The sequence below is a fragment of the Hypomesus transpacificus genome, chromosome 6 (genome assembly GCF_021917145.1).
Source record: "Hypomesus transpacificus isolate Combined female chromosome 6, fHypTra1, whole genome shotgun sequence".
Classification (NCBI taxonomy): domain Eukaryota; kingdom Metazoa; phylum Chordata; class Actinopteri; order Osmeriformes; family Osmeridae; genus Hypomesus; species Hypomesus transpacificus.
The window spans coordinates 7,077,088-7,090,204 of NC_061065.1; the positions used below are offsets into that span (position 1 = coordinate 7,077,088).

Genomic DNA, 13,117 nt, shown 5'->3' on the forward strand with positions numbered 1-13,117 from the left:
ATAGCTACAACTTCATCCAATTGTTCCAAATCACATCGAGCATCAGCTTCAATCAACGTTCTTGACTGGTATGCATACTTTGTGCCCTCGTCTGACCAATTACTATTAGATGTTCAACACCTTTGCACAACCACAAAGACTTCCTGGTAGTTTTCAAAGTTAAGTGACTATCAGATTATCTACAAAATAATGGATATTTAAAACACTTACCAGTGCATTGACAGCGACTTTCTCAATAAAGACTGGCCTATTTTAGACACCTCCCACCTACCATCCAGCGAAATGTGATTCCTGGCCAAGAAACAAATGCCGGTGTATGGCCTTAAATCACCTGTATTAGTCGGGGTGACCCAGATCAGGCAGACGAACAACCCTCATATTTCCTCACAAATTCCAAACATTCATGGACCTCTGGCTAAACATTATTACTACTCCAAAATATGACCATCGGGAAATCAGGCACGTACTTGTGCACGTTTCAGGTAATGCCGAGTAATGCGTGAAGAGGAACGCTTAAATGAAAGAGAGCAGCAAATGTATCTGTAAAGGCAAAATGACTTAAAGGAAAGGTTTTGAGATAGAGGAAAGAGTTAAGCTACAAGTTATTCCATGCGTGCTTAGGCTTATTAAATATGCAGCAGAGGAAATATGTCCTATTTTACTCTAAAACAGACCCCCCCCCGCTGGTTGCCCCACCGAGCCAAGCAGATCCTTATCATGTCCTATATGCTACAGGCACTACATGTTCCACAAAGTAAACTAATAATTTCATGTCGATTTTCAAGGTAGATGCTTGCGGTTGATACGTTGGCTAGGACAATTTCCCCTTCCAATGTTGACCACTACGCTCATAGCTGTAGTGCACACAGCACTAGGCCTTGCATCTAAGTCCCTCCTGTAGCTTTAAATATTGAAGATGGATAATGGCATTCGGCTTCCCGAGACAAGGCTGTATCGACATACCGCACGAGCTGAAAAAAACACTTTGTACAGTGCAGTCTTTGAAAAGAATTAGCCTCTATTTCACCCAATCTTTCAGTATTATACACGTTCCATATTTAACAATCTCTCATTACTTACCCAAGCACAAACTTTCTACAATGCACTCAAAGAAATACTGTGCCATTAAACAGTTCCAAGTTATTTAATGTGAAGTATGATGTTTCTTCTTTGAAATAAAATTAGTACATTTAAACAGAGTTCTATAACATAGAGGCAAGTCCTTATCAGGACAAGGTTTTTCGCACCTCAAATGCAGACAACACAAAATCATTTGTGGGTTTATGAAAACAAAACGGCAAAGCAAATCATTCAGTTTTCTTTCCACAGCACCCATTTCTGAAAACAAATGTACCATAGCAAAATACTGTAAGAGAATACTGTAATATCACCACTTCTCTATTCACTTTCGACTTATTATTTTAGTAAATTCAAATACCTCATAACCAGATGCGTGTTCTCATTCTAGTGACAGTCACTGTTTAGGAAGCGTGCCATCAGCGAGGAGGTGTGTTTGTGGGCGATGATAGACAAGAACGTCTCCCTGGACATCCACCGTTAGATTTTCTTGTTTCCTAAGTGTTGCAAACTCTGTCTGGCAATTTATGTGTGTGAGCCTGTTGGCACAGTGCACTGTGTGTTCATGTTGTTATGTTGATTGCCACTCTAGACCGACCAGAGGAGAGAAATGAAGGTTTCCCCCAAACGTTGCTATAAATGCAGAGGCGTTTAATATCAGGGCCCTGTGTGTGAATGTGTTCCCCTGGCTGGCTGTGACTCGGGGTGCCTTGCAGTGGCTCAGACAAGCTGTGTACATTGTAGGTCTCAGTGAGCATCGTGATTGATCAGGAGTGTCCGAAGGGGGGCTGTGTGTTCAAGGGCCTCTGGACGATGACGGCATGAGCCAGGTTGGCCTCCTCCAGACTCAGCTCCTCTTCCTGGAGCTCTCGGAAGGGAAGTGATGTCGTCAGGATGAAAGGGGGGCCATTCCTTTGGCAGCGAGACACAAAGTCCTGGACGTCACTGATCCTAAAGGGTTCACAGTGTTTCGCAGATGTATCATGTCATTGTTTTACACAGCTGAATAACACAAGTAACAGGCCTACTACAAGTTAAATAATAACACAACAGGGTATTTTTCTTTTGGGAATACTAAATCAAGCATTGCTTGAGGCAACGTTGAACAGTTTTTCAGACCCACACAAATTCTCTGTCCTCTCAATGCTAACTGTTTATTATTCATTACCCTCAAGCCAAGTCTATAGTGATTCTGCTCACATTTATACCAGCTTTGGCCTCGGCCCTTTTCCCCTCCACTAACCCTGTTATATAAAAGCTGCATCTTACGCAATCCCTCTCTTGGGATTTTATAGATCCACGCCGTCGCCATCTCTCAGATTATGTTTTCTGCAGCCCTGTGCAGCGGAGGATGACATGCACAGGGCTGCACTCAGACCCTGCTCCACGCCAGGATCAAGCGTTACGTCATCTCTCTGTCATATCTGCTTCAGCTTTGAATTATACAATATGATACCCTATAGAGTCCATGTTGGTAACATACACTGGGACAGATGTAGAACTACAATTAATACAATGAAATAATCATATTACTTCAAGTGGATCATCCACCTTCATCAATCTCAATCGTTCTAAACAGACGAATGCAAAATACTGTCCATTATAAAAACCACTAGTATTAATAGTATTATGTATTAATAAACCGAATTCAGCTGAATGCATACATATTTAGAACAGAACCCACCGATGTGATAGGTTGAACCGCTGAACCAGCCTTCTGCCGTCAGCCAACCAGATCTGCAGCGAGGTGACAGGGAGGGCGTGGTCGAGTGTCACCATGGGAACCGGTGGAGACTCTCCATCCTCATGGATGGATGGAGACCGGGCTACTACCCTGGGAGCAACACTATAGGAACGGGTCAGAACATAACGCACCTTTAGGGAACTGTTAAGATAGATGGACACCTAGTGGTAAGTAATAGTATTACACTCTCATTAATGTTGCCTCATGACTTGGAGAATTCAATTCCAATGACATTGGTTGCCCTTTCCAGAGATCAAATCAAATCAAATGTATTTGTATTGCGCTTTTTACAAGCAATTTCACTAAGGGTTTTGCATACGCCCATAGAACTGCCCCTCAGCCAACCTAAACCCTCATGGAAGACGAGGACTCCCAGAAAAACTTGTGAGAAAAAATGTAAGAAACCTTGAGAGAAGCTATTCAGTGAGGGATCCCCTCCTCCAGAGATGGTTCGTGAAAGAGAGGTGCAGAACACTGGCTAAACATAATCATACATCAAGGAAAGTGCCAATGGGTGTCGAAACACAGAAATCCAAAATTCAACTCGGGTCAGAGTTGGCGAATGTCAGTTCAAGCAGTGGAAGAATAGTGGAAAGTATAGGTGTCATTGTATATTGTGTGGTAAACTCCAACAACTGCAACACATTTCTAGCCGGTCGCTTCAGATCTTTGAGAGAAAAGAATCCGTCTGGGATGGAAAGTACCTCTGATGTTAAAAAATATCCTCCCTGACACCATTCTGTCAGTGAGTCCATCTCACCTGCCGAGTCTGTAGCCCCGCCCACTGAAGGGGTGGAAGGTTTTCTTTTTGGGGACGTACGTCTCCTCCGTCAGGTCTTCTACGTTGATCTCCAGCTCTTCTTCCTCCGCCCTGCTCTCCAGCTCCACAGGCAGCTCCCTGTGACACGCCACCCCAGAGAGAGCAGCACACCAACACGCGTCAATATCGAATCACGTCCAGTTTCTCTCGCGGTGTTTGTCTGTGGCACGGCCAACTTTCCTGTTAAGACGCTGAGAGGTTATCCCTCGCTTAAAACAAGTAAATAATAGGGGTCAGATTGCTGAGCGGTTAGAGAGTCGGGCTAGTAATCTGAAAGTCGCCAGTTCGATTCCCGGCTGAGCAAAATGACGTTGTGCCCTTGGGCAAGGCACTTCAACCTACTTCCCTCAGGGTAATGTCCCTGTACTTACTGTAAGTCGCTCTGGATAAGAGCATCTGCTAAATGACTAAATGTAATTGATTGTTTGATTGATAGGTCTACAGTCACATGTCCAGGCTCTACAGTGTTTTCTGAGAAGAGCTCACCCTCGTTTGATGGCTTCCAGGAAGTCCTGGTTCTCTTGTATGGAGTAGCTCCGGAACTCCTGGTCGTTGACAGTGAAGCCATCCTTCCACAGCCTCATCACCATCTCCACCTGAAACACAAACCTCCCGGTGATGCCAAATCCTCAATGACATATTTCACTTGGACTAAATTCAGTTTTGCTTGCCCCAAGGGCACCGAAAGCAGCACTTGGCAGTCTGTTACTTCTTGTGATGCGTGTGAATTTGCTATGGTTGCACACTGTAGCATTCTTTTTGTTCACTGTGCCTGATAGCTTAGATGTGGTTTATGAGGGAAAAAATAAAATCTACATTAATGGATTCTTTACAAAGACTTCAGATTCCAGTTGATTTACAGAGAGAGGGTTGGTAGAATACACTTCTGTGCAGATACATAGGTCTATACTGTATATTATTTCATGTAATGGTAGTGTAGGTTTGGAAGTGTAGGCTATGAACTAAAAATCAACAAATATATAATAAGGTGGCGTATGATTTCTAACCTTTGAACTTCCTGAGGCAACATTGCTGATCTTCTCCACCTCATCCAGAAGATCCTCCACTGAAAAGCTGCGTCTGATAGGTGCCTCCTCTTCCTCATCACTACCTCTGCGTCTGATTGGTGCCTCCTCTTCCTCATTCCTCCCTCTGCGTCTGATTGGTGCCTCCTCTTCCTCATCCCTCCCTCTGCCATCAGCACTAGAAACTACAGTCTATTAGGATGCCTTTTCCTAAATTCACACGTTTATTTAGTACATCTAGAGCACCTGTTGTGTCAGTGACATAGTCATGTGTCTCTGTGAATCAATAATATCCATGTATCATCAATGCATTCTTTATAAGTTACATTAAAGGAATAGTGTCCTATGCCACAGTATTTTAATTTAAGGTAATAATGCTTTTTTTTCTTCAAAAGAAACACTGTACTCACAATCTCGGACTACTCACCTTTTTCCATTTTTCTCGTTCTCTCTCTAAATCTTTCTTTGCATGTTTTGTCAACCATCTGGAAGAATGAAATAGGCTACTATGAAAAATATATTAAAGAAACTAACATGTGTCTAAACAACTGTCGTTCAATCAATTACGAATCAACATATCAACCTTGAAAGACGAGAAAATGTAACCAGTCGAGTCATTACGTAATCACAGATCGTAACACTACGTACGCAATTATTGATAGCATAAACATACACTTGTCCTCCTCCTCCACTTAAGAAATCGGTATGACAATTCTATATAACAAGCCGCTGTACATTCAATAGACTGCATTTTATTCTAACCACGATGTTTGCATGTTGCAGTGCAGTAGGCCATGTATCAAGATTTTTTAAAGAGCGTCAGCCGTAAACACAGGAACGAACGAATTCAGTTTAAGCAGTTTAAATCAAACAGTGCCCTGCGATGACACGCCACTTATTTAGCAGATGTTCAAACATATTAATATATAATCTGCCAACGCCTGCCATTTACCTGATCGTGTTTTATTCGTTCCATGAGCTACAGATAGCCTACAAGGGCGTAAGTTTTTGTTTTGCAAGCGGTGCTGGTGACGTAGCAGCCGTTTGCTCACTTCAACCGAGAACGCCACAGAATGGGTTGGGCTTTGAAAACGCTGTTTAATATTATAAGGATTTTCTAAAGCGCGAAAATTTGACTATGTTAAATATAGGTTATGTCTTATATGTTCAATGCCATACAAAACGATATATATATAGTCTAGGCCTACTATGTTTTTGTGTGTGTGCTTTAAAAAAAAAAAAATGTAATGATCAATTATATAGTGTAAAATAATAGTTACTATCTTAATAAATATACTTAGTTTTTACCAGACAGCAATGACAACAGATCGATTCACATGCATGTATGAGAGCTTCTTTCAGTTTGCTGCCCTTGTGGGAGTGCGCGCACTCGCGCCTGCTATTTAGAAATGTGTGTATGCATATTATGCGGCCTATACCCACACACGAACGAATTATCCACATCAGACTTTTGTTTTGATTCTGAGTATTGCTGTGAAAGACAATGTACGCATCTCTAAGTTGTTCTTACACAGTAGGCCATGAACCCCAAATGCTAAAATGTAAACAAACTTCCTCTTATGCGCACGTGGCTCGCCGATTGACACGATCTCAAAGTCCTCAGTGTGCATTGGTAGGCTACAGAAATAATGTGACTGCACTGTGATCTCCCCTCCCCTCTAGTCTACCTAGTTTTACCTAGAGTTTCTTGGATTTGTGTTTTAAATGTGCATAATAACAGATTAGTTTCTGTCTAATCCAGTCGTCAGGACAACAGTTTAGTCTAATTTCATAATCCAGGCCACGGTCTTGGTATGGAAGGGATCAGAAGGATGTCCCCCCCTGCTACGTGACCTCGCGTGTGTTCTCTCAGGACTGTATTAAACTCGAGGAATGCTTAATTACAAAATTAAGTAAAGTTGAAGATTTATAGTATTTATAGCATATTGTCAGCCGCCAATAAAAGATATAACTGTTAAAAGAAGTCACTTGTAGCACTGCTCTTGGGTTGAGCAAAGCGGAAGAGGGCGAGCGAGCCTGCTTGCCTGCTGACAGGAGCGAGCGAGAGAGAAAGAGAAATGGCGCCTCAATGCTGTGCTCACTGAGGCAGTGTTTAATACAAATATATAGACATAACAACGGTAAAAACGAATAGAAATCATGGTGAACACAAGAAAGAGCTCTCGGTTTGAGCCAAGTATTCCCTTTATTTCATCCAGGACCAGGTCGTCTGCCAGGAATCACCTGAACTCTGAGGAACATGTAAGAGCCGGGTTCTATTCTTTAGATAGTGCTAGGCTAGTTGGCTAGCTGGCCGTGTCCTCGGTTTGAGCATTCTCGCGTTCAATATTCGTAAGAAACAAAATTTGCTGCATTTGACACCAACCAAATTAATTCGACATATAATAAAGATATTGCATGCATTGTTGAAACAGCTTCTCACTTGAACTAGCTGCTTGGTACTGCTGACGGATTGGCCTGCTACCCAGCTAGCTGATTGCTTCAAGTTGAGTTCTCTTTGTGTTGTAGCTAGCTCAGCCGGTACCAGATGAAGGGGGTGAATTAGCATGCTACCGCGTTGTAGCTTTATTGTGTCACTAACCTGAAAAACATGATAAAGACCTGAATAAATGTTGCCATATTCTGAAATTTGACGTTATGACATTGGTCGTTAATTTGTGTCTTCATTATAAATTCGATATCCTAGTTGCAAGAAGATAGCTGTGGGGGAAGGGAGTCCAAACCCCCCAGTTAGCTGGCTACAGTCCTTTATTTAGCCAGTTAGAAAGTTGAACTCCGTGAACTTTTTTGTTTATAGTGTTGTGAGTCGGGAACTGTTGTTGATTGGGGTTATCTACGAGCTGTTTGCGTTTAGGAATTGGTGTGACGCTATGGAGTACATATATAGTGCTAGCTACCTAACTTGGATAATAGTTTATCGCAAAGTACCGTTGACTAACTTATAAGATATTATTGACTGATAGTTAGCCGGCTAGGCTAGCTAGTAGAAGCTAACGAAAGCTATCAGTTGATAACTATTCTGAACATGAACTAGCGGCAGCAAGTTAGACTATCAATTCACCACATCATACGAATGCAACAACTTCCAATGAAAGACACACATATATTAAACTATCAAACACATATTAAACTATTTAAAATCTTTAAAACACACTCGAACAAGAATGGTTTAAAGAACGTGTCAGCTGTTAATGAAGGGTAAATTGATATAATGAGAAACCTCCACAACTATGGTTCTTCGCTATGGCACTTTATTTTTTGGTTGTTCACAATGTGTGCTTCTTGTTTTGGCTACCTGCAATGCTTTGGGGCTATCTTTTTATTATCAGTGACCTATGCACTAAGTATCGCTCTTTCTTGGAAGTCGCTTTGGATAAAAGCGTCTGCTAAATGAATACATGCAACTGTCACTGTGGTATAATGGACAAAACTTGCTCTCTTGACAGCCAGTCAGTCAGTCAGAATAATCTCTATAGATACAGTCAGTTCTAATCTAAACTAACACAACATACATGTTGTCTTATCAACAAAGAATTGTGACTGATGCACACCATGCTGGACAAGGACATGCTATCTGTCCTCCATGTTATTTAGTGGAGCTGTGAAGTCTAGCTCAGTGTCTCATATTATTCTCAGTTCCTTGAGAACTTCAAGACTGAGGCTTCATTGCCTTACACTTTTCCAAGAATAAGTTCCCTCTCTCTCCCTGGCTCTCTCCTTCTGTGTGTGTCTCTCTCTCTCCATCTGTGTGTCTCTCTCTCTCCATCTGTGTGGGAACTTTCCTGAGCACTGTACTTACATTTACATTTAGTCAATTAGCAGACGCTCTTATCCAGAGCGACTTACAGTAAGTACAAGGACATTTCCCCGAGGCAAGTAGGGTGAAGTGCCTTGCCAAGGACACAACTTCATTTTGGCACGGCGGGGAATCGATCTGGTAACCTTCTGATTACTAGCCCGACTCCCTCACCGCTCAGCCATCTGACTCTCTACTTGTGTTTCCTCAGAAGGAGCCAGGCAGTGATGTGAGCAGTCCCTCTAGCCCCCGGATGTCCCCGCCCTCAAAACGAACACGCAGGCAGTCGATGCCCAGCTCCAGCGACACGTCCCCCTCGCCACAGAGCAAGGGCCAGAGGGTGAGCTGGGACAGGCCCACCTACCGTACCAGGTAAGGGGGAACCGCTGGCCTGTGATGGGTCCTGGGTTCAAGTCCAGCATCTCAGATGCGTGTCTGTCCGTGCCGTTGAGGGGTTACCCCTAAGCCTTGTACAAAATCTGCTGAAATTCTCACATATCCTTCTTTCCTTCGCCAGGTTATCCTCTCGTACTTTGCAGAACGGACACGGTCAGTTTTCTCTCTTTGCTTTCGCACTGTTGTTTTCAGATGTTGGGTTTTAAGTGAGCCCCTGTCTGACCTGTGGCTTTTCTCCTGGTGCTCCTTCAGCCCATAAGAGTCAGAGGGAAGAGGAGGCTGGAGGGGGAGACCGCGCCCTCATGAACGGCCACGTGGAGCTGCAGAGAAGCTGCCGAGTGAAGAAGAGCCGCTTCGAACACCTCAACCAGAGTCTGCTGTTCGACCAGCTCGTCAACAGGTACGCAGACAACACACACACACACACCACACGCTCGGCCCATACCTCCACCACAGGGTTCCCGCTGGTGAGCAGCGTTGTGAACTGGTTGTCACTGTGCGTCCGTGTTTCAGTACCGCAGAGGCCGTTCTGCAGGAGATGGACAACATCAGCAGTATCAGGCAGAGCCGGGAGGTGGAGAGACTCCGGATGTGGACCGACACAGAGGTGGTGAGTCTGGCACTACACACCTGCAAAGCCTTTAGGGGATTCCTTTGACCATTTGATATGAAATGCTAGACCTCCTTCAGTCACGCGTCATGGATTAGAGATAGTGGGGCGTGATGGAAGACATGATTGTTGCTGCATCTCAAGACCCGTTCTTTTAGGAAAATATGGACATGTATTCCCGGGTGAAGAGGAGGAAAGCGATGCGCAGGAACACCTTCAGCATGCAGACGCATCACAAAGTCCTGAGCAAGGCGGATGATGAGGAAGAGGAGGAGGAGGAGGAAGAGGGGACGGAAGGTCAGTCTTTTATGTTTGTTGGCGGTGTAGAAAGAGATCTGTTTTATTTACGCTGGCATTAAGGTAACCTTCCTTACGTTTGGTCTGGCGCCTCAAGAGTCCCACGGGGAGGAAGAGGAGGCGGAGGACGATGATGAGGATGATGAAGGAGATGAGGCAGAGGAGGCTGGAGAGGGGAACGATCGGCCCTACAACCTGAGGCAGCGCAAGACAGTGCAGCGATACGAGGCGCCCCCTATTGGTAAACACGAAATCATCTTCCCAAAACTCTGAATGTAACAACAAATTCCTAGATCTACGGAATTCGTGAAATCACATTCCTAAACCCCACTGGGATTTCTATTCAGAGCCAGTGAACAGGAAGCAGAGCAACCCCTCTGTGTTCGACACCCACAGATCACCTGCCAGAAGAAGCCATATAAGGTAAGACAGGGATCTTGGGGAATCGTTTTCCGTAGAATCTACTGCGTGAGACGGGCATTGTGGTCACGCTGTGTTGACGATGCTGTGGGCTCATTCCTGTCACAGAGTGAAGAAGCACGCCATCCATAGCAGCGACACCACCTCGTCTTCTGACGAAGAGAGGTTTGAGAGGAGGAAGAGCAAGAGCATGACCCGGGCCAGAAACAGGTGACACCTCACCCCCCTCTGACGCCTGACTGTCTGCCAGTCTCTCTTTCTCTGTCTCTCTCTCTGTCTCTCTCTCTGTCTCTCTCTGTGTCTCTGTCTGTCTGTCTCTCTCTGTCTCTCTCTCTGTCTCTCTCTCTGTCTCCATCTTGTCTCTCTCTCTGTCTGTCTCCCTAGCTCTCTGTCTCTCTCTGTCCCTCTCTCGTGCGTGCTCTCTCTCTGTCTCTTTCTCTGTCTATTTCTCTGTCTCTCTCTCTGTCTCTCTCTCTGTCTCCCTGTCTGTACCCCTGTTTCTCTCTCTCTCTGTCTCTCTTGCTCTCTCTCTCCCCCTGTACTCACCTGTGCTCTTCCTGCCTCTGCAGGTGTTTACCTGCGAACCTGCGGGCAGAGGATCTGGCTAGCGGGGTGCTGCGGGACAGGGCAAAGGTGGGTGCCAGCCTGGCAGACGTGGACCCCATGAACCTAGACAACACGGTGAGGGCAGAGGGCCCAGACCCTGCCGTGCTTTCTCTCTCCAACAGGCCTGCTTCAGACAGTCGCTCACAAACCAGATGGCCACTTTGTGTTTGTTTTGTAAGCTCACGCGTTACTTCTCTCCCCAGGTGAAGTTTGACAGCGTGGGTGGCCTCAGTAACCACATCCAGTCTCTGAAAGAGATGGTAGTGTTCCCTCTGCTCTACCCAGAGGTCTTTGAGAAGTTCAAGATTCAGCCGCCAAGGTAAGTACTCTGCCAAGAACCTACATTTCTGTTCCAAGCACCATACGTTGTCTTATTTCTTAAGAGTATCGGCTATATTTGTGTGATAACCCCACATTTCACCCCTCACCCCCTTTTTCTCCTCTCTTCCTGACTCTGCCACGTAGAGGGTGTCTGTTCTACGGGCCCCCGGGAACAGGGAAGACTCTGGTAGCACGAGCGCTGGCTAACGAGTGCAGCCATGGCGACAAGAAGGTGTCTTTCTTCATGAGGAAAGGAGCTGACTGCCTCAGCAAGTGGGTCGGCGAATCAGAGCGACAGCTGCGCCTTCTTTTTGACCAGGTTAGCCAATGGAACTACTCTGCTCCTGGGGGGGGAGGCGGGACTACTGGACCAAGACCCATCGTCTGAAGTGTTGACTGTGTGAGAGGTTGTGACGGCTGCGTATCCTTCCTCTCCTAGGCGTATCTAATGAGACCCTCCATCATCTTCTTCGATGAGATCGATGGGCTGGCCCCGGTGCGTTCCAGCAGACAGGACCAGATCCACAGGTAAAGCAGAGGGCCCAGGTAGGGGGACCACCAGTCCTGCTTTGCGTTGGATCGCACAGCATTTTCACCCCTTGTCCCGCACGTCGCATATTGAAAATGCTGTGCGATCCAACGCCAAGCTGGGCAGGTGGTCAGCCGGGTGAGGGCCCGGGTCCTCACAGTACCGCACCGTTCATCAACTCACCCGAGCCCTCAGTGTTTAGTTTATGATAGCAAACATACAACCGTACTAACCATAGGGGTGGGAATCTTATGGTACCTCACAATGCGATTCGAATCGATTCTTGGGGTCACGATTCGATAAAAAAATCGATAATAATAATTAAAAAATACACAAAAAAATAAAATAATAATCGATTTGTTACATTTCTGAATCGATGTGAACCACTAGAAAATTTAATCGTGATTCAAATGTGAAAAGATTTTTCCCCCCACTTACTAACCATGCCTGCTATTTCTCTCCAATTGGAACACGTGCTTGATGGTAACACACTGTCGTTCCTCATCTCACCCCACCCTCATCCGTCCGTCTCTCCCCAGCTCAATCGTGTCTACGCTGTTGGCTCTGATGGATGGCTTGGACAGCCGAGGGGAGATAGTGGTCATCGGTGCTACCAACAGACTTGACTCTATCGACCCTGCACTCAGGAGACCCGGGCGTTTTGACCGGGAGTTTCTGTTCAACCTGCCCGACAAAAAGGTGAGGGGAGGTGGGTTGGAGGCAGCTCGGTGTCTCGCGGCCCAGAGGAACATGGGCCAGGGCCTGGTTGGAGAATGTGCTTAAAGGGAGGGGGGCAGTTTGAATCGCCACAGCACATTTGTTGTCGTCGTCGTCGTGTTATATGGGGGAGTGCGACAGGACCCCCACAGCAGAGCCACAGGGGGGCACTTACTGCTGGTAATGTTGGCTTTTCTTATGTGAGCCCCTCTCCTGGGCCTCCTCCACAGCATTCCATCTAGCGGGAGAGCAGAGCACACATTCACACCCCCTGCTGGAGCCGTATTGAGAAGAGGTGTTGTGCTTGTAGACACACAGTGGTTTCCCCCTGTAAGGCATAAGTATCCACAGCCCTCCAGCTATTAGTTAGGCTCTGGAGACCGTGCTTGTGTTTTGGGCCTGTGGTGCACGTGTAGACAAGACAAACATTCACTGAACAACGGAGTTTGTGGAAGATTAATTCCTAGTTCTGTGTATCGACCAAGAGATGTGTGTGCGTGTGTGTGCGTGGGAGAACGATCCTTTAGACCAGCAGAGCCCCCAGTGTTCCCCCCCCCCCCCCCCGCAGAGTCCTGTCTAATTGGCTGCCTCCTGCAGTCAGTCCTCACAGTCAGATTGCGGGTAATCAAAGCCCCATCTCTGTGCCACGGTCAGTTCACCACGGCAGCAGACCCCAACTAATCCAGGTGTGGAGTTCTCACCCTCACTGTGGGGCGGGAGGGTTGCAGGAGGCAGGCT

General features: G+C 46.0%; 2 protein-coding genes across 4 annotated transcripts in view; one reads left to right on the plus strand and one right to left on the minus strand.

Moving 5' to 3' along the window:
* Window positions 1-1,000: 1,000 nt before the first annotated feature.
* On the minus strand, window positions 1,001-5,718 carry ubxn2a (UBX domain protein 2A). The gene is made up of 7 exons (XM_047021412.1): window positions 5,619-5,718; window positions 5,094-5,151; window positions 4,649-4,851; window positions 4,128-4,237; window positions 3,582-3,719; window positions 2,762-2,923; window positions 1,001-2,028 (listed from the first exon to the last, which is right to left on the minus strand). The coding sequence occupies exons 1-7, from the start codon at window positions 5,640-5,642 to the stop codon at window positions 1,845-1,847; spliced, it is 879 nt and encodes a 292-aa protein (XP_046877368.1). The 5' UTR covers window positions 5,643-5,718; the 3' UTR covers window positions 1,001-1,844.
* A 964-nt stretch (window positions 5,719-6,682) lies between these two features.
* Window positions 6,683-13,117, plus strand: part of atad2b (ATPase family AAA domain containing 2B) — a 58,874-nt gene continuing 52,439 nt past the window's right edge. For 2 of the 3 annotated variants that reach the window (XM_047021746.1, XM_047021747.1), the window contains exons 1-14: window positions 6,684-6,928; window positions 8,695-8,855; window positions 9,001-9,032; window positions 9,132-9,279; window positions 9,393-9,489; window positions 9,648-9,786; window positions 9,884-10,027; window positions 10,134-10,209; window positions 10,315-10,416; window positions 10,776-10,887; window positions 11,016-11,131; window positions 11,278-11,452; window positions 11,573-11,661; window positions 12,202-12,361. In XM_047021746.1, coding sequence (XP_046877702.1) covers window positions 6,827-6,928; window positions 8,695-8,855; window positions 9,001-9,032; window positions 9,132-9,279; window positions 9,393-9,489; window positions 9,648-9,786; window positions 9,884-10,027; window positions 10,134-10,209; window positions 10,315-10,416; window positions 10,776-10,887; window positions 11,016-11,131; window positions 11,278-11,452; window positions 11,573-11,661; window positions 12,202-12,361 — 1,653 coding nt within the window. In that variant the 5' untranslated portion in view covers window positions 6,684-6,826. Of the gene's footprint in view, window positions 6,929-8,694; window positions 8,856-9,000; window positions 9,033-9,131; window positions 9,280-9,392; window positions 9,490-9,647; window positions 9,787-9,883; window positions 10,028-10,133; window positions 10,210-10,314; window positions 10,417-10,775; window positions 10,888-11,015; window positions 11,132-11,277; window positions 11,453-11,572; window positions 11,662-12,201; window positions 12,362-13,117 lie in introns of all 3 variants that reach the window. The other variant, XM_047021748.1, reaches the window with a different exon arrangement.